Raw genomic sequence first — 20558 nt, forward strand, 5'->3', positions numbered from 1 at the left:
TGATGTTCACCCGGGCCTTCAAACTGTCCAAGACACACAATACACACTCTGACCAGACCGCGTTAAGTTATTTATTGATCATATGCTGGGTCTCATTAAGAAATGTTCTGACCAATGGCTGTCTTTCAGGAGCTTGAGCAGGAGCGACAGGCTCACAGAGTCCTGAAGGAGAAGTATGAAGACATGAAGGCAAGCTTGGAAGAACTTTTTTGTGTAAATACGTAATGTTGGGGATTTTAATAATAATAATAATAATAATAATATGTTTCATTTAAGTTTTAAGCATTCATTCACTGGTGCATCACTCATTATTTATCACTTGAGCTCATAATTGATCTCAACTAGCTGCTCTGTGGAGCTTTCTTAGCAATTTTAATGTCACTGACTAAGAAACTGAATCTGGGGAGAAGATGGAGGTTTCATCCAGACAACAACTCCAAACATACAGCCAAAATAACTGAATGGTCTAATGGCCTGGCCAATCTACTGACGTGAATCCCATTGAAAATCGATGGGGGACATTAAAATTGTGGGTCGATCAGAGGAACCCTTATAACCTTGAAGAATTGATGATTTTTTGTTGAACTTCCAGTCCTCTCTGGATGAAGCTGAGGAGAGAGCTAAGATTGCTCTCGAGTCCAACTTTCAGCTGGAGCACGAGAACTCCAACCTGAAGGACCGGGTCACAACACTGCACGGGTCAGTGGAGAAGTTGGACGGAGAACCCCATGAGATGTGTGAAGAGAAATCGAAGGTAATCGAGAAAAGCCGTTTCTATACGTTCCTCACCTGCAAAGCGTTCGTGCTCACAGTACGTCTGCACGTGTGTGTTTCTTCATGCTCGTTCACCGACACTTTCTCCATCGTACATATCTCCACTTTTTTTGTCGGTCTTCAAACTTCTCTGAACATGTGTGTATAAAAGTAAATAAATCCTGCAACATTTTGGATGGTGAACTCTCAGAGTCAGAAGAGCGAGCTGATGAAGCTGGAGGAGATCAGGAGGAACATGGAGGAGATGCTCTTTGAGGTGGTCAGAGAGTTTAAGAAGGAACGCAAGGTGAGTGAGGAACGCCTCACATTGAAATGAACTTTCACACGGAGTGAAATGTCCCACCGCAGATGTGAACATTAAGCCCTCACACGGTGTGTTTCAGGAGCGGGAGCGAGAGCGTCAGTATTACTGCGACCTTTTGGCCGGTTACGAAGACACTAAGGTAAGCTTTTCTCCTCTCCATTTTAAATGACACGTACTGTTAATTGTGTAGTTCCTGTTTGCTAACGTTTGGCTCCAGTCCCTATTCACGTACAGTAAAAGCAGTCTTTGGGAGCAGAATCCACGATTGTAAGTGTTTGTGGAGTTGCAGTGGGAGATGAAAGTTAAGAACACAGATAGTGTAAAATCATTCAAATGTAATAAATGATTGAACGGCGTTGATGTGGTCACTCTGTGTGCAGAAATAATATCAAATATTCACTTTACAAACTCTATCAGATCTTGTACGTGGATTTTTTGTAAATTAGCGAATAGTCTTTACAAATGTTGTAACATAAACCTTTTATCAGACATGAATGGAGTGATGTGGTGGCACGTATTAGAGGAGAATTTACTCTCATTGGCCGAGAAACTGAATCTGGCGGGAATGTTACTACAAGACAATGACCCTTTAAATACAGCCCAAATAACTCAAGAAGGTTTATCCAATCTACTGAATTGAATCCCATTGAAAATGTAACGAATTGAAGATGCGTTGCTGAGAGGAACCGGACAGAACTGAACCACAATCCTGCAGAAAGATGATTAGTTCTTACTGTATAGGTCTCGAAAGTGTAAATGCTAACGACGGCTTTGCAGTAAAGTACTAATGCTGGTAATTTGTAGTGTCTGAAAACCTTTATCCATTTCATTCACTCAGGAAAGGCTGGAGCACGAGAACGCCAACCTGAAGGACCAGGTCACAGCACTGCACGGGTCAGTGGAGAAGTTGGAGAGAGAACTCCATGAGACCCAGCAGATGTGTGAAGAGAAATCGAAGGTAATCGAGAAAATCCGTTTCTATACGTTCCTCTCCTGCAAAGCGTTCGTGCTCACAGTACGTCTGCACGTGTGTGTTTCTTCATGCTCGTTCACCGACACTTTCTCCATCGTACATATCTCCACTTTTCTTTTTTTTTTTTTGTCGGTCTTCAAACGCGTGTGTAAAAAGTAAATAAATCCTGCAACATTTTGGATGGTGAACTCTCAGGGTCAGGAGAGCGAGCTGATGAAGCTGGAGTTCAGAAGGAAGAATCTGGAGGAGATGCTGTTTGAGGTGGTCAGAGATACTGCGCTGATAATCAAGGTGAGTAAGAAAAGCCTCACAGCGTCCGTCTGCAACTATGCATTTTCTAAAAATAAATAAATAAATAAAAAAAGCGAGAAAGTGAAATGGCTCATTGCCGATGTGAACGTTAAACACTCACATGATAACATTTTTTTTTTTTTTTTTTGTCGGTCTTCAAACTTCTCTGAACATGTGTGTAAAAAGTAAATAAATCCTACAACATTTTGGATGGTGAACTCTCAGAGTCAGAAGAGCGAGCTGATGAAGCTGGAGGAGATCAGGAGGAACATGGAGGAGATGCTCTTTGAGGTGGTCAGAGAGTTTAAGAAGGAACGCAAGGTGAGTGAGGAACGCCTCACATTAAAGTGAACTTTCACACGGAGTGAAATGTCCCACCGCAGATGTGAACATTAAGCCCTCACACGGTGTGTTTCAGGAGCGGGAGCGAGAGCGGAAGGATCACAGAAACCTTTTGTCCCAGTATGAACACATTAAGGTAAGCTTCTTTCTCATGAAGCCACGACTGCGCTGTGTGTGTGTGTGTGTGTGTGTGTGTGTTCGTTCACTGGGCAATCGCGCATTATTTATCACTCGAGCTCATAACTGATCTCAACAAGCTTTCTATCTAATACGGCCGAGTACGGTATCTCACTGTCTTTCGAAACGACGACGTCTATTCCAAATCAGGAGACTCTTGTTTATGGTCTGGAAAAGAACGGCCACCTAATAATACCTGATCGGATTTACTTTAGTGTTTGGGTTTCTTACGTTCCAGAAAGATCAGAAAAGATCTCTGGACTCTCTCATAATCTGCTACAGAGCTAGTCCACGGTGCTGTATTGAACCAGTATGGGGTCGTTACGCGGCGTTTCATCGGGACACTTCTATATGGTGTTCCTGTATGATCTTTATTTAATAACGATGGAGAAAATACCTTCAGGAAACGGGGAACACCATGCGTAAGGAAGTAATACAGTGATTCTCTTTAGAGACCCGGTTGTTGTTGTGATGTTCTGCACGCAGCGTGTGGACCGCCTGGTCTGTGGAGTGGGAGCTCTATATAAAATCATTTCTTTTGGGATATTCGTGCCAGTCGTTATAGAAACACGGTAGAAATACGGCTTAGTATTGTGGTCCGGCTACTGGAACAATCCACCGACCGAAAAAACGCCGTGCTCCTTTGTCTCATATCTGTATTTGTCTCTGACTTTGTGTCTGTTGGTCGTTGAACTTCAAGGGCTCTCGGGCTGACGCTCAGAAGAATGCTCAGAATACTCAGCACTGCAGAACTCTGGAGAAAGAGATGCTCACCCTGATGGAACATCTGAAATGTATGCAGGGCTTATTAGAGGACCCTGTAAGGACGGAACTGTAATGCCAGAGGATGTCCAGGTTCGTGAGAAAAGCTTTCCCTGAAGCCGTACTTCTGAGTAATAATACCGACTCTGCTTCGGCTGGGTGTCGAGTTACACTACAGGCCGAACTCCCGGTCCTCAGTAAATAATGCTGACATTTCTGTTTCTTTCTCGTTTTAACACGGAATCGATCAAGTCGACGACCTGAAAATATAAGATCGCCAACAAAGACGCTGCACATCGTTTAGCATAAAGAAAATAAAAAATAATCCGTGGAACAAAGAAAGAAATAAAGAACGATCTGTGAAACCTTTTGAAATGTTCCGTTTATATCATCGATGTCACGATACTGTAAACGTACCTCACGACTCCATACCAGCTGAAGTATCACGATACCGCGCAACACCGTGTTCATTCATCATTCAGATCTACAAAATGAACCGGATTTACAGAAGCACACAGATACGAGTGAAAAGAGACGGAGGGAAAGTTCCTCTGAAGACTTTATGGACGAGAATGAAGAACGGGCTGTCGGAAAAGCTGGAGAACAATCGCACGGTCGGCGAGTCGCTAATTCGACGCGTCACGTATTCCATCTCCCGTTCCCTGGAGCGGTGAAATCATGCGAATGGAAAGTGTCCTCAGAGTACGGAGAATGAACACAACATTAGGGATGAATAACTGAATATTATTTACGCACGGCGGTTAGCGTAACGTTAGCTCGCTTACAAACAAACAGGAAATGGTTAAAGAGTCAGGTGAAGAATTCCGGTTAAACGCAATGCGTGAACGCAGTGAGACGTGTCATTTTAGTGAAAATAATATTAACCGCTGCACATACAGCATTACTTACGGTACTACCGTACTTATTACTTTAGTATCGCGAGACTACCGCAGTACCGGTACTGTTCAACCCTAGTTTATATATTGTTCTGTTCTGTCGTTCATGGGAAGGAGAAAACGACGTCGCAGAGTTGCACTTCGGCTGAGAACGTATAATTCCGCTCCTGAAAAGCGTTCGCCCGTTCGCCGGGGATCGCAAGTTTGAACGGTGGCGATGCCGCTGCCCCCTGTGGCCGGGAGTGAAGAGCGCAAACATGGCTTTACTGTCTCTCGCCCGTCAATCACAGAGACAGCATTTTTTAATTGAATTAATCACAGTCATGGGCTGTAACCGACAAGTGTTACAAAGTAACGTCTGCTACGACGTCACAAAGAGCTTACCTGTAAATGTTTTGCATAGTAACATCAACTCAGACGAACACAAGGGTAAGTAGTCCTGTTATAGAAAAGGAATATGCCGTAATGTCTGTGAAGAGACCGAGTGAACAATCCCCACATTCTTGCTTAAAGATAATTCCTTCAGTCAGTGTGCGTCTGTTCCCATGACTTATAGGGCCGTCTTCTTCTTTGTTGGTTCTGGCTCCAGTTTTTCTCCAGAGCTCTGTGGTGCAGGTTCTCTACCCTGCAGCATCTCGCTCAGCTTTTGCCACACCTCTCCCGTCTCTGCTCTGGGCAAGCGCCTAAGGTCTTTGAACCTAGGATCTAGAGCGGTCGCCACCTTTAACCGCCACAGGTTAAGAGTTCTCCTCTCATCCGTCGAGGTCCTTTGTGTTGCAGCCCCGACGCGCGCTATGTCCGGCAGGGTCAACGTCGGAGACCTCCGCTGTACGCAGGAGATGACATAGCGCTGTAGCACCACGGAGCAGGACACATACTTTTCACCACCTAGGAGCTCAGGGATGTACCGGCAGTGCAAACGGAGCACCACACAGTTGACTTAATGACTACAGTTTTCATTCAGATGGCATCTATTTAGGGTCTAGACCTTTAATCATGTCTAGATGACTTACAGATGACTTCTTTTTAACCAGTAAAATTGGAAATCGGAGCAGACAGAGAAATCACGTTGCCTGCGGGGTTCCAGCACCGTTTCCAACTTTGCCAGCCTGTCATATTCAGCTGAGGTTAGCACGGAGTTGTTGCGCTTCTGCTTAAGAGGGACCGTCTCTAATTAAGGGACCGTCTCTAAAGTTACATACGGTGTCGTTAAACACGTTTCTGACTTCAATAGCATTCGAAGGGAATGACTTACAGTCATAGAACCCAGTGTAGTGTTCATCTAGCGGTCCGGTATAACACACACCTCTTAGATTTTTAGACGTGAACACTGACAGCCACAAATAAAACATTAACTTCTTGATTAAAACTGATAATTGTTTGTTATTTACATTTTTATTTTATATTCTATATTCCATTTCTGCTGGTTATAATACATTTATTTATTTATTTTCCCTTCACTGTCTGTAAACCACCTTTAGCAAACACGCTATTCAAATATTATTTATTATTATCATCATTGTTGTGGTTAATTAGTCACCTTCTCCATTTCCACTTAAAACGCAGATTCCTTCCTATATTTTGCAACCATTTTAAACTCCAGAAATCAGTTGCGTGTGTTAAAAGAGACTCGGATTAGATTCATCAACGTTAATTAAATCGAAATCTTCCTCAAACACACGGAGTTTAATTTCCTCCTGCTTTTCTCAGGCTGATATCATTAACTCTTCATTAACTCATCATTAACTCTTCATTAACTCTTCTTTAGTTGTTTTAAAATCAGATTCTCCACCACCACATTAAACATGGGGAATTATTTTGTTTAAAACATTAAAAGGTTTAAAAAACTCTCTTGCGTATGAAATATCTGTTTGCAATCACTTAAATGGGGGAAAATAAAATATACACAAGGATATATTCTGAAAATAAACAATTTGCTTAGCTTTTACATATTTATAAAAAAAAAAAAAAGTGAACAGACAAACGAACAAAACAAACCTTTTAATTGTAAATAAAGTAATATATTTTAAGATTTTGGAAATTTACCTAAATTAGAATTAAAATAACTCATTTTTATGTTGGATAATATATTATATATATATATATATATATAAAAAATAAAAAAAAAGGTGGTGTCATTTAAAATAAAAACACACAAACCAGAAAATGAGGTATGAGGCGACTCAAAACATTTCCTGGTTTCTGAATAAAAAGTGAATAAAATGCTTGAGGCTTGTGATTTTATTCAACTTTACACGGACGCCGAAGTGAGGGAAGAAAAAAAAGCAGATCACAAACTGAATTTTTTTTAAAAAAAAAAAAGAAAGGTAAAAGGTGTTTTTAGAAAAAGGTTTTAATCAGCAAAACAGCAACAAATGTTGACATCTTACAGAAAAGCAGTCCGACATTTACTCAAATATAATCAGGAAGGATTTTGTCTCGTTATCAGCTGAGTGATGAGGATGAGGGGGCGTGGCTAAACACCTCAAAACATAAAACTCACATTGTCAAAAGTTTCACATGTGATTCACAGGAGGAAATTAAAAAGATTAATAAAATAAAAAAAAAGCCCAAACAATCTTTATTTTATTTTATACTCCGCTGCGGTGTTCGAGGCTGAGAAACACCGACGACATGGTACCGAGCCCTGACCCCTGAGGTATACAGGTCAAATAAATTCACAATTCTGATCAAAAACAATTCACAAGAGTCACGTGTACAGAATACGTTCGAACACGTGAGGAATCTCGAGTCAAAGGGAGTTCAAAAGTCTGAGTCCACGACCAATAAACTGTTTATAATTTCCTCAAAAAAGCTCAACAGAAATCCTCCGTTTGAACAATCCTTCCATTTTAAATACGGAAGTGACGCACGAACACAAAAATGAACTGTATAGCTGTCCCGGCGCGGATTTCACCCACGCATCGGGGCCGAGCACCCGGTGACAGGAACACGACGGTCGTGATCATTTTCCTTAAACTAATCTAAACGAACTAATCCTAAAACTACTCGTGTCGCGCGAACTCCAGCTGCTTCGGGCGTCGTTTCACCTCATTCACACAATATGCGGAAACTACTTCTGCGAAGTCGTGCTGGACTTGTTGCCACATCGTTACAAAAATCGGTGCAAACCTACTCGGAACATGTTTATAAACAGAATGGCAGCCACATCTACGACCGCGGAACGGCGGAGCGTCGTTTCCTCGATCGGCTACGACACGCGGCACTCGCGTGAAACTCGAACGGACTAAACGCGAAGGTCATGTGTAAAGGTTGGGGGCGTGGCTATCTATAGGGGGCGGGGTTCAATTCAAATACGTTTCTCAGGCACGCCAAGTTAGATCAAGCTGAAATGTGGTGTCCTACATCGTTGAGAGCGGAATTTCAAAAAAAAAAATACTAAAAATTCACAAATAAAAACATGGCCGCTTTCGCTATCAGCCAATCAGCTTGCAGAGCACACGTCGCAGTGTTAGCGTTGAGCTATCATCACAAAACGAACGTATGGCTGCTTTGGTGTTTGATGCAACCTGGAAAGAACTCGGCATTAGGGGCGCGAGCTCCAAACGGTGCTTGGCCCCCGCACGTCGCCACTTCTGATTATTATTATTATTATTATTATTATTTCTGAGGGTCGTCGGATTAAAAACAGTTCTTGCTACCTGACTCAGACTTTTGTACCCCAGACACGAGCAGTAATTTTAGACCGTCAGTTGTTTCACATGAGTAATGGAGAAGCTGCCCAGTGGCTCAGACGTGACGAGTTGACGCTGCGTCAGACACAGTAGAAACGTTTTCACTTCACAACAGAATAAACTGGCCGAGGATTTTACTCTCTGCAGGAACACACTTTTCCCCCCGAGCGATGCGTAGCGAGGACGGATTCAGTATTTGCACAATACGATCACAACAACAACAACATCGCGTGATGAGCGAGTCGGATGTGAGGACCTGAGTTTTCACGGATTCACAGATTCATCAGATCGACTGGAACAAAACAAATAATAAATGCCCGGAGTTATAAAAGATGCAGAGAAAAAAAAAAAACACAAGCTAGGATATTATAAATAACCGCTTTTACAAAAACAAAACACAAACGAGCAAAAGTAGATATCAGGAAGCAACACACACACACACACACACACACACACACACACACACACACACACACACACACATCTACCTGCAGTGCAACAAATTTCACACACTTGAAGGCTGATTCCAGATTACTGAGCGTGCACACGCACGCACACGCACTCTCTCACACACACACACACACGCACTCTCTCACACACACACACACACGCACTCTCTCACACACACACACACACACACACCACTAGAGTGCGTTTTTCTTCGTATTAAAGGCACTTGGTCTGCAGACGGAGCGATGTCTGCGCGTTTCCGGCTGGATTTCAGCGAGAGTTATAGTCCGGAGAGAACAGACGCAGCTTCGGACTGCTCCTCAGATCAGACGAGTGGAGCGAGTGGTTAAAATGACCCGCGACCGGAGACGCTGCGGCAGGAAACAACGTGTTCGTGTTATGAAGAAAAAAAAAGTAGAAGCACCCTGTCCAGAGATGAATTAAAAAAAAAACAACAACACTGATTTACAGACAGGAAGAGGAACTGGAACAGGTGTGTGCAGTACCTGGAGGGGGCGGAGTCCTGGCGATGAAGGCGGGATGAACGGATGGGTCTTTCGGAGAGAAAACGGCGTGACACACTGTGGAGGAAGAGAACATCATCAGCACACCATCACATCACAGTTTCCTTCGCATGTTCCAGAGGACATCTTATACACAGCGCCGGTCCGATATCCAGGTTCGGACGAGAACAAAACGATTGGATATGAGAAGGGAAGAAAAGAAGAATGAATTAGATCTGATCGTGTAACAAATGGAATTGGGTTTGGAAGAGATTTTTAGTAAGAATTTTATAAAGAGGCTCAATTAGATTTTTTTGGGAGATATTTATCTTCAGTACTCACTTTCCTTACCAGCGGTTTAGACATTAACGTCTGTGTGTTGAGTTATTTTGAGGGGACGGCACATTTACACTCTTACACGAGCTGTACACTCGCTACTTTACACTGTAGCGCAGTGTCACTTCTTCAGTGTCGTCACATGACAAGATATCATCAGATATTTACAACAGTGTGAGGGGTGCACTCACTTTCGTGAGATACTGTGTATATATATAATCATCCTGTTATTACATCACATAGTGATGAACATGTTGCTATGGAAACCACACACACACGCGGTATAAAATAAGTAGACGGACTGTGGGAGTGACGGATGACGAGCGCTGCTTACCGATAACGATGACGGCTGTACCAGCCAGGAGGGCGAACAGGGTGAAGAACATGACCTGATACGAGTCCACAAACTGCTGCAGGATCCCGACTCCCTCTCCTCCGACCACACCCGCTGTCACACACAGGTACAACACCAGGTACATTTATCAACTCGCTACATATCAGTACACCGAGCTCTGCGGAGAGCGCCATTCTCTCCGATGCTTATAAATCACACGGGGGGAAAATATTAAAACCCTAAACACCTTTCCCCTTTACAGCTCTGAAGATATTACATTACACCGTTATTCAGATACATGGCAACTCCGTGAAGCGACGTCGTTACTACGTTAAATGACGTTATTCTATTAAGTGATTCAGTTTACGCTGTTAATCGTTACTTCGTTAAGTGACGCTGTTATCTCTATAAGTGACGTTGTTACTCTGTTGAGTGCCATCTTTAAACTGAAATAATGGCTGTAGAGTTCTGTGTAAAGCTGAAGTGGAAACTCTAACGTCTCTAATGTTCCTGAGCTGAACGATGGAGTGAGGGTGGAACGGAGAACCTCTGGGGGTGGAGATGGTCTCTCCAGCGTGTACGACGGTGATGGGGACGACGAGTTGTTGTTCGGTGCCGGGACTCGACACGGTCAGAGAGGCAGACGTGACGTCGTGCAGGTCTAGCAGGGTCACGGAGTATCTGATGAAGCTGGGGTAGGTGGAGGAAACCTCCTTCTCCTGGACCAGGATGGAGGGAGAGCTCGACTTCACCTACAGGTCCAAGCAAGGAGAGAGCAGAGTTTACACAGAGGCGCAGACGGTCTTCTTCTCGATTCAAAAACGGCCCAAATTAAAAACGTCCATAATAAAGGATCGGAGTTTTCTCGGCTCCGGGTCACGTTGCACGTGGTGTGGTTTTGTTTGTGAAAATGTTTGAAACGTCAATCGATCGAAAACCCTTTCTCCATCACGAAACCTAAACACAAAGCGTGTGGAGGCGCGGCGTGTTGACGTACCTGCAGGTGCTGCAGCAGTCCCGTGCCTCCGTATACACTGAGCTCGGCGGTGGAGTGCTGGCTGCTCAGGATGATGTGCGTCTGATCGGAGTAGAACCCGGGATTCACCTGCAGCTCAGCGCCGACTCGCTCTCCTGAAAAACGACTGCCCTCTACATCCGCCTCCACCCTCACGCCGCTCATGGACACGCCCAGAACCTTCACCTGCTGCTCCGTCATCGGCCCGAGGGTTAACACGCAGCCGTACACACCTGCGGCACACACGCACACACACACAGTCCTCGTTCACACGTCCGGCGATTGAAATCAGACCCGCCGACGCTCTCCTCCATTGTACCGTGTTAGGGAGACGATCTTAAACTGTTCTCTGCTTTTTAACCGTAAAGGTACACCAGGTGTACACTCACCTGCGCTCGTGTCGAAGGTGGTGTGTGTGTGATAGACGTCGTGAGCGGAGAAGTCGACGGCGTCGCTGGTGAACTGCAGACGGCAACTGATGGACTTCTCCGGCTGCAGAGACGAGACGCTTTCCAACTGAGCGTGCGAGCAGCTTCCTGTACAACAAAATCACACACACACACACACACACACACACACACACACACACACACACACACACACACAGAGTTGATCACACAACTAATTTATTCATCTTCTTCAATCATTTTAATTCCAAAACTATATTTACGTTCCACCGTTTAAACACGGATTCAATTTCAACCTGGATTAAATCAGAGACTCTCTCATAATCCAGATCTTCCCGAAATGTAATCTAGCTCAAAATCACCTCATTGAGTTTTAATCCTGGCTGTAAACTTCAGATGAACTTTAATTCCACTGCTCATATGTTTTAAACTCAGTGAAAAAGCATTTGCACGTCATTTTAGTTTGACGATGGGTCGTGTGGAGATCAGATGGACGTACCGATCAGGTTGGTTCCTCGTTCTCTGGTGGTCAGGAGCACTTTGGTTTCTCTCTCGTTTCTCACGGAGCCCGAGGGAACCGTGACGACTGTCTTGGAGACGCTGTTCACAACGACCTAACACACACACACACACACACACGGGTCATGGCAAATCTGTGGATACCAATTTTACCAGGATGGGACAAACCGCCTGTCCACCATTGCACTTGCTGCGCCTTTGGTGCTTGGCCCCTTTAATCGCTTTAATTATCATCATCATTGAATTCACATGTAGATGAGGATATTTTGGAAGATGGAGGGATAAAAACGTGTCAGTAACGTCAATAATATCCGTGTACGTGTGGATAGGGCCCCAGATTAAAGCGGTGATGCGTGTACAGCTGCTCGGAGTTGATGATGTCATCAAGGCGGTGCTGGACTGAAGCATTATAACGGTTTATAACGCGCTTACACGCTATAGTTTGATTAAAAAGGGATCTGATTGATTGTGGTGTTTATCACCTCTCTGTAAGTGCGCAGTTGTCCCGGAATCTCGTAATAAACCGTCACTGTGCCCACGTCTCTCGCTACAGCCACGCCCGTTTTGGGATGGATCTCCAGGATGGCGCTGGATGAAGAGCTCCATGTTCCTGAGAGCCCTGACAAAAACACAGTAACGTCAGGATTAATAATAATAATAATAATAATAATAATAATAATAATAATAAACAGTAGTAAGTGAAAATGACTGGCGTTATGAACTCACCGTCACGGCTGACGAGCTGCGCTGAAAAACACACCACGTCAGCGGGCACCAGGTTGTGGGCGTCGGCCGGCTGGATGGCGTGATGGACGGGCAGAGCGACGTAATCCACCAGGCCGCTTTGCTCCGAATCCCAAACACTCAACAGCGTCAAACCCACGTTTACTGTCCTCACTGTCAGAGAGCTGTTACTCACACCTTTACCCACCTGCACCAGGTCGTCCCTACACACACACACACACACACACACACACACACAGAGAGAGAGAGAGAGAGAGAGAGAGAGAGAGAGAGAGAGAGAGAGAGAGAGAGAGAGGACAGCAAAAAGCATAAGATTTTTTTTAAATACTTAATATTGCGGGGAATTGAAATGAAAATGTTAATGTTTATATTTTGTTTGTTTACAGTAAATAGGAGTCACAAACGTGTATCAGGTTCAAGGATGCAGGAGGTGGGATTCAGAACACTGAATCAGAGTTCAGAGGTGAGAGGCGGTGTACCTGTTGGTGGAGAAGGTGAGCTGGGAGTTGTGGCTGTGCAGAGCTTCACCGCTGCTGTCGTGGAAGTGGACGGTGAAGGTGAGGACGGAGCCGAGCGGGACGGCCGACAGCGTCTCTCTGTTAGAGGTGTAGAAACCCGGACCGGTGCTCAGTCTCAGGTACGACACGGTCACCACCTGCGAACACCACCACCAAGATGAACACCATCGCGATCACAAACGCCAGCACCGGCACAAACACACGCTTTATTCCTGTCCGTCTTAAAGCTTCGGACACCACCAGACCACGTAACACCTCGCCGTAGTCCGAATCCCTCCACGACTCCTGATACCATCATCAGTCCAGTCATCACAGCACCAGTGGTATTGTGGGTAGAAAGTGGGCGTTACCTTCACAGCGAGGATGATAGTCTGGTTGACCCCGAAGCTCTCCTGAGCGGTGATCTGTAACGACGCCGTGCCCGTCAGAGAGCCTGACGCGAGATGGCCGTTATCATCCACGTGGATCAGAGGAGCTTTATCGGGACAGTCGAGAACCCGATACGACAGAGAACCCACTCCATCCCTGAACACGGAGGAACATCAGCAATATCTCATCAACATCATCCAAACACTTTATTATAATATACGCTATCTACTTATTTAAAACTCTATCCCGCTTTAATCAGTTTATTATTTAATTCAGAACATTTAAATCCCTCGGAAAGTCCGAGGTGACTGTAAGCGCTCCGGATCTCTGCGCACACGACTCGGAACGTACCGGTTGGTTTGAAGTTGTAATAAGGAGTTCGGGGACATTAAAAGCTCCTCAGCCTGCACTTCTGGATTCAGCAGCTGCAATTTCTCATAAACCTGACAAAAACGACAGAACCGAACCGTCGGGTTAAAGTCCGGAGAACACGGCGTTCCTCTCAAGATCTGTTCTCCTGGTGCACGCTGCTACAAAACCTCCGGGGTGTCCCGGTGACGGCGGTACGGGTTACCTGGATCTGGATCTCGTCACTCAGCTCCAGCTTGTTGCCCCACAGGTGCCCGGCTTCTGGAGCCGTCGCTCGCACCACCACCTTCAGTCCAGTGCGGCCTTTACTGCGGCCCGACACGCTCATGGCGAAGTTGTGCTCGGCAGAAAGCGTAACGGAGGCCTGAGGGAGACGAGAGGGAGGATGATGAACTTCAGGCACAGAGGAGGATCATAAAGAGAACATGATGAAGGATTCAGTGATGTTTATTCAGAGTCTCCGCCGTGGAAACCGGAGGATCAGAGGTTACGGCTCAAGAGGGAATAGAACGAGGCTACCTAAATACCAACGCAATGGCAACGCTAAGAATGCTGCTGGATTACAAATGAGCAAAATGAACAAATGATACCGACTCTGTGCCTTTAGCAGAGAACAACTGCGTACTCGGGTCAATTACTATCTCTCGCGACCTGTCGGGATCTCGCGCTCTCTCTGTCTGTGTCTCTCGCTCTCTCTCTCTCTGTCTGTGTCTCTCGCTCTCTCTCTCTCTGTCTGTGTCTCTCGCTCGCACTCTGTCTGTGTCTCTCGCGCTCTCTCCGTCTGTCGGTGTCTCTCGCTCGCTCTCCGTCTGTGTCTCTCGCACTCTCTCAGTCTGTCTGTGTCTCTCGCGCTCTCTCAGTCTGTCTGTGTCTCTCGCGCTCTCTCAGTCTGTCTGTGTCTCTCGCGCTCTCTCAGTCTGTGTCTCTCGCTCGCACTCTCTCAGTCTGTCTGTGTCTCTCGCGCTCTCTCAGTCTGTCTGTGTCTCTCGCGCTCTCTCAGTCTGTGTCTCTCGCTCGCACTCTCTCAGTCTGTCTGTGTCTCTCGCGCTCTCTCAGTCTGTCTGTGTCTCTCGCGCTCTCTCAGTCTGTCTGTGTCTCTCGCGCTCTCTCAGTCTGTCTGTGTCTCTCGCGCTCTCTCAGTCTGTGTCTCTCGCTCGCACTCTGTCTGTGTCTCTCGCACTCTCTCAGTCTGTCTGTCTCTTGTTCGTGCTCTGTCTGTGTCTCTCGCGCTCTCTCCGTCTGTCTGTGTCTCTCACTCGCGCGCTCTCCGTCCGCCCGTGTGTGAAAATGCACCACGAGTGTTCAAAAAAAAAAAAAAAAAAAGGAGTATTATAACGCTGTAGTGTCCACTAGTGCTCCTGATCTTCTCTCACCTCTGAATGGCGCGTGTGGACGTCCAGGATGTCTCTCTTGGTCACGCTCCAGTGGAACGCGAGTCCTGGAAGAGCGTTACCGAAGGAGAACGGAGTCTCGCTGCTCGTTAGTCCCATCACATAGACTGGCATCTAGGACGAGAAACAAAAAAAAAAATCGTAAAAATCTCACACACACACACACACACACACACACACACACTACACAAAATTACAATTTAAGGAAATTATTTCAAATTGCTTAAGAATTCAAACGGCCTCCATTTATACACCTATAAGCTAATTAACCATGCCAAAATATATGAATATACATTAATATGCAAATTTCTAGTCACCACTTTTCTAGTCCGTTCCTGCTATACTCCTAATAACGAGTGTAAAATTAAACCCTGGTCAATTTAAAATGACAGAATTATGTTTAGATATTCTGATTATGACAGATTTGGGTGTGTTTAAACTTTATTTTTTGAAACTAATTCACAGATGGGGCGACAAGATACAAGCTCAATTTGTGATGTCACTAAATATAAACAGTTTTGGACCAATCACGACTGAGGTTACGACAGGACAACGACTTGCTTAGCTACCAAGCGTTAGTGATACACAGACAGTGGTTTTCACGGTAAAGTTGAAACTGCCTTTCATACAACAAAATGAAGATGCTCCAACATTTGCATATTCATGCATATTCATGAGCCTGGCATTATTAATGAGGTTAAAGGATAGGGACGCTGTTTAGATGTTTTTAAAGCTTCTAGGATGTTATAAAATACGTTAAACAAAATGTTATTTTACATAAAGTATTTGTCATGGTTTCAAATATCATGCTTTAATCAATTTTAACACAAATCATCACGTTTAAAGCCTTTAATTTGTAAGACTTACGAGAAATATGGTGAGACGTTTGTGTGGATTATAGAACGAATAGTAATTAGGGATTGTGGATTGGGACACGCCCCCGGGGAGTGTTTATGGGATGGAATGTGTATATGCAAATATTAAGACGTATTTATTTTTTTGTCAGTAAGGAAGTGAATAAGAGAGCCCGGTTACCATGGTGCCGGTCTTCATCCTAGTGATGGGCGCTCTGATTCGGATGCCTTTCAGCTGCACCACCTCCACCTCCACCTGATCCTGTGAACATCAACCGTGTTAATGATTTTAAACGATATCTAATCTAATCTAAACTTCAGAACATGACGAGAACACCAAGCGAAAAGCATCGAAAATTCGATGCGGAAAAAAAAACGTCGATTCGGAAACGTGGCCTGTTACCTGCGAGATCGCCACCAGTTTGCCGCTTTCCGTATCGACGGCCTGCACGACTCCTGTAACGGTCATGTTGCCCACGGCGACGCCCCGAACCAGACCGATGCTGTTAACGGAGGCGATGTTCGAGTCGCTTAAGGAGAACAGGATATTGGACTGAGGCTGTGGACCTCCTTCTGATGTGATCTGAAGATATATAATAACCTAATCATTTCTGAGGAAGTCACTCACAAGGACAGGAACAACAATTTGTGTTCGGTTCGTATTTGTTAGAAAACTCATCATTTACAGACTCTGTACATAATTACGCATATTAATATTATAGATTCTGTAGGAAACGATGAAACCTCTGGAGCAAAGCTGTCATTCACTGACCTGCATCAACGCCCCGATAATCAGCGTGACTTTTCTCGGGAGCAGCCTGAAAGGTGGGAAAACCTAAACACCAAAAATAACCAAAACGTGTCAACAAAGTGCTTTATTAGGAAAGACGGGCGCAGCGATGCTGTAAAATCCAGAAAGCGGTGAGAGGTGTTACTTCGATTTGTTGTGGTGCAGATGAGATCGTTCTCCCGGCTTTATCGCTCACGACAGCAGAGATACTCGTCTGACCGATCACCAGGCCTTTGACCAGGAACGTCGCCGTGTCCTTCTCGGAGTACTCCGATAAAGGTCTGTTTATTTTTTTAAAATGCAGGGTTTTTTTTTTTTTTAATTACAGCTTTTATTTTCACATAACAGAAAAAAAGTAAAACTAGATATAAATAAGAACGCTAACGATTACAATAGGTGCCTACGCCCCTTCGGTGCTTGGCCCCTAATTATTTATACTCACTGCAGAGACACGATGGATGATGCAGCTTTCAGTTTCAGATTCATATGAGAGAAATATTTGGCAAGAAACGGCTTTTTGTTGTCGTCCAAAACTCGAACGTATGCTCTCACAGACTTCCCGATCTCCACCTAACAATACAGTAATAATAATTATATATTAAAGATATTAATATATATACTTATCTATCATGCACCACAGTCAATTTAACAATAATTCTCAGTAAACAGATAAATCAGTTGTTTTTGTCGCCCCCTCTGGTGAATACAGGAACTGTCCTAGACACTGAGTACTGAACCGTAAACCAGAAGTAGAGTTTATTCACAGCTTTCAGCAGGAGCACCATTTAAAGACGTTTCAGATACAAGAGAGGTCAGAAGATCCCACACGTGGTGAAGATCAGTATCAGATCTCCTCCTCACCTTATCAACCACACGCACGTAAACCTCCAGGATGTCCGACACGTGCACCGTGGCTGTAGCAGGAGCGGGAAAGGTCAAGCAGAGGTCGTGAACCATCACCTGGAGGACACCGGGACGCACCGGAACCACCTGGAGGACGTTAGAGAGCATGAGAGGTCCAGATGGACTCCATGGAAATGTCATTACAGGTCTATGTTCTACAGAAAAAAGTAATCAATGTTAATGTGTTCTTTAAAACATAAAAAAAGCTAAGATTTTAAACCCCAGAAACGTCTGACATAAAAATTTGGATTATGTGAAAGAGATGAAACCCAGATGCTTAGAGACGGCAGTATCAGTATCGTCACGTTCTGGGGCAGAAGATAAACCCACCTCAGCAGTTCCCTGAGACTCCTGAAACTCCACGTCAGCGATTCCCCGAACGCTCGTATTGATGAAGAAATAACCCGAGCCTTCTCGCAGCGTGAGCTCGGCCTGACACACGACAACATAATTCATTCGTCAATTAATGAGAGAAATTAAAAAAGGGAAACATATCCGTTCAAAATCGATAAAGAAACCAAAAAAATTCAGAACGAACAAGAGAACACAGAACAACGAGCAAAAGAAGGAGAATTTACAGAACTAGAATAAATGGTTCAGCATAAAGAAAAGTAAAAAAAAAAGAAAAAAGGACATTAGAATAAGAAAAAGTTGATAATAGTTGAATTTTATATATATATATATATATATATATATATATATATATATATATATATATATATATATATATATATATATGTGTGTGTGTGTGTGTGTGTGTATTATATATGTACTACAGTGATGATAAATGTGGTAAATGATTAATTAAAAAAGAAGGGAAAAGGACGGAAAGAAGTGAGAGTAAGGAAAAAAACTAAAGAAAGCAAATGACTACAGATTAATCCACATGACTAGGTGTATGTAGGTACCAAGAGTGTACACAGGGGCACTTAGGGTCGCACAGGGGCGCTGAGAGGGCATATTCGGGCACTGGGGGGTACACGAGGGTACTAAGGGGCACCGAGAGGGAGCACAGGGGTACTGAGGGGTATATACGAGCACTGAGAGGGCGCACAGGGGCACTGAGAGGGCGCACAGGGGCACTGAGAGGGCGCACAGGGGCACTGAGGAGCACAGACAGGGCGTACGGGGGTACTGAGGGGCATATTCGAGCACTGAGAGGACGTTCAGGGGCACCGAGAGAGTGCACGGGGCACTAAGGACTGTAAGTGGCACTGATGGGTATATGTGGCCAATGAGGGGCACTGAGAAGTCTGGAGAAGGAGGTGTTGTGTGGAGTGTAACACTTACCCGCACATCTGGGTGATTGTAAATGGAGACAGACTGTGGGGTCACAGCCACATCCTCAACCAACAGGAGATCCAGTGTAGCAGAGACCATCGTCAGAGGCTCAAACTGGGAGGGGGTTGGGGGCGTGAGCGAGAGAGAGAGAGAGAGAGAGAGAGAGAGAGAGAGAGAGAGAGAGAGAGATTAATTCAGCCTGGTCCGAAACCCCTGGTCACTACACAGTGCAGTTTATTCAGGTTTGGATGAATTAGCGCATGTGAGTTCTAACTAACAACTTCCTCAGCTAAATGATGCAGGCTGAGATGTTATCAACACCGAGGGTTAAGGGTTTATTAATGAGTGAACGTGTAATAAAGCCGCAGTAATGCAGTGATGTGGATGGAACTCTGCAGCAGATGAGGGTGTTTGCGTGACACTAGCTCCCCTCTGCACCTTCACTGCTTCTGCGGCTTTCTGGAAACTCTAACGTCTTCAATTTGTTTTTTCTCGTTGTTAGCCGTTGCCGATAGCAACCAATGAGATGAGGAGGTCTGATCGCGTGTCTGCGGTGACAAAACACCACTACACACACGAACACGCACACACCTCTTCCTCCTCAGCTTTAAAGGAAATGAAACCAGGCTGATGTAGAGCAGCGAGAAGGAAGCTGAAGTGTGTGTGTGGGTGTGTAACTACAGACTGATGATTGAGAAACATGCACGCACACACACACTTACCCCAGGCAGAACAGCCGCTTTCTCCAGGTGAGACGTCTGGTAGCCCAGCGCACTCACAGTGATGGCTGCCACGCCAGACTCGTGATGAACAAACACCGTCTGACGTCCTGCACGTGAAAAACAACACGCTTTAACACACACACACACACACGATTAATAAACATTTTATTATGGGAACAAAGCAAAGAATGATGGAAGTACGAAAGAAAAAAATAAAGAACAAGGAAAAGGTAAAAGCATGTGAAAAAGAAAAGAGATGATAAGAGACAGAAAGAAAAACGGACACAGAAAGAAAAAGACAGAAAGACAGGAAGAAATATTAAATGAAAAAAAAATTAAAGAATGAAGAGTAAGGAGTGAAAAAGAGGAATGGAGTTTATATTACTGTGAGGTGCAGTGTAGAGAACAGGAGAACCCGCGGTACCGTGGAGTTTATATTACTGTGAGGTTGAGTGTAGAGAACAGGAGAACCCGCGGTACCGTGGAGTTTATATTACTGAGGTGGAGTGTAGAGAACAGGAGAACCCGTGGTACCGTGGAGTTTATATTACTGTGAGGTGGAGTGTAGAGAACAGGAGAACCCGCGGTACCGTGGAGTTTATATTACTGTGAGGTGCAGTGTAGAGAACAGGAGAACCCGCGGTACCGTGGAGTTTATATTACTGTGAGGTGGAGTGTAGAGAACAGGAGAACCCGCGGTACTGTGGAGTTTATATTACTGAGGTGCAGTGTAGAGAACAGGAGAACCCGCGGTACCGTGGAGTTTATATTACTGAGGTGCAGTGTAGAGAACAGGAGAACCCGCGGTACCGTGGAGTTTATATTACTGTGAGGTGCAG

The 20558-nt window shown here is 44.8% G+C and overlaps 2 protein-coding genes across 7 annotated transcripts in view; one reads left to right on the forward strand and one right to left on the reverse strand.

Moving 5' to 3' along the window:
* The first annotated feature begins 550 nt into the window (after positions 1-550).
* LOC108276339 (RNA-binding protein 25-like) lies at positions 551-5912 on the forward strand. Of its 3 annotated transcripts, XM_017487937.3 has the most exons (9): positions 551-754; positions 965-1060; positions 1158-1217; positions 1917-2036; positions 2247-2342; positions 2568-2663; positions 2761-2820; positions 3562-3716; positions 5109-5912. In XM_017487937.3, the coding sequence occupies exons 1-8, from the start codon at positions 734-736 to the stop codon at positions 3697-3699; spliced, it is 687 nt and encodes a 228-aa protein (XP_017343426.2). In that variant the 5' UTR covers positions 551-733; the 3' UTR covers positions 3700-3716; positions 5109-5912. The 3 variants fall into 3 exon arrangements, with proteins under 3 accessions (XP_017343426.2, XP_017343428.2, XP_017343423.2); XM_017487934.3 differs by lacking the exon at positions 5109-5912 and having other exon boundaries at positions 552-754; positions 3562-4576; XM_017487939.3 differs by lacking the exons at positions 2247-2342; positions 5109-5912 and having other exon boundaries at positions 3562-4576.
* Positions 5913-6854: 942 nt separating this feature from the next.
* nup210 (nucleoporin 210) overlaps positions 6855-20558 on the reverse strand; it is a 27534-nt gene continuing 13830 nt past the window's right edge. For all 4 annotated transcript variants that reach the window (XM_017487891.3, XM_017487892.3, XM_017487894.3 and 1 more), the window contains exons 19-41: positions 19720-19826; positions 19007-19111; positions 18047-18148; positions 17675-17803; positions 17256-17383; positions 16959-17094; positions 16796-16858; positions 16427-16606; positions 16205-16285; positions 15152-15283; positions 13984-14142; positions 13761-13852; positions 13391-13565; positions 13002-13177; positions 12505-12725; positions 12261-12397; positions 11759-11873; positions 11242-11388; positions 10835-11085; positions 10385-10589; positions 9838-9951; positions 9171-9245; positions 6855-9035 (exon numbers count right to left, since the gene is read on the reverse strand). In XM_017487891.3, coding sequence (XP_017343380.1) covers positions 8935-9035; positions 9171-9245; positions 9838-9951; positions 10385-10589; positions 10835-11085; positions 11242-11388; positions 11759-11873; positions 12261-12397; positions 12505-12725; positions 13002-13177; positions 13391-13565; positions 13761-13852; positions 13984-14142; positions 15152-15283; positions 16205-16285; positions 16427-16606; positions 16796-16858; positions 16959-17094; positions 17256-17383; positions 17675-17803; positions 18047-18148; positions 19007-19111; positions 19720-19826 — 3131 coding nt within the window. In that variant the 3' untranslated portion in view covers positions 6855-8934. The remainder of the gene's footprint in view (positions 9036-9170; positions 9246-9837; positions 9952-10384; positions 10590-10834; positions 11086-11241; positions 11389-11758; positions 11874-12260; positions 12398-12504; positions 12726-13001; positions 13178-13390; positions 13566-13760; positions 13853-13983; positions 14143-15151; positions 15284-16204; positions 16286-16426; positions 16607-16795; positions 16859-16958; positions 17095-17255; positions 17384-17674; positions 17804-18046; positions 18149-19006; positions 19112-19719; positions 19827-20558) is intronic.

Source organism: Ictalurus punctatus, chromosome 15 (genome assembly GCF_001660625.3).
Source record: "Ictalurus punctatus breed USDA103 chromosome 15, Coco_2.0, whole genome shotgun sequence".
Taxonomy (NCBI): Eukaryota; Metazoa; Chordata; class Actinopteri; order Siluriformes; family Ictaluridae; genus Ictalurus; species Ictalurus punctatus.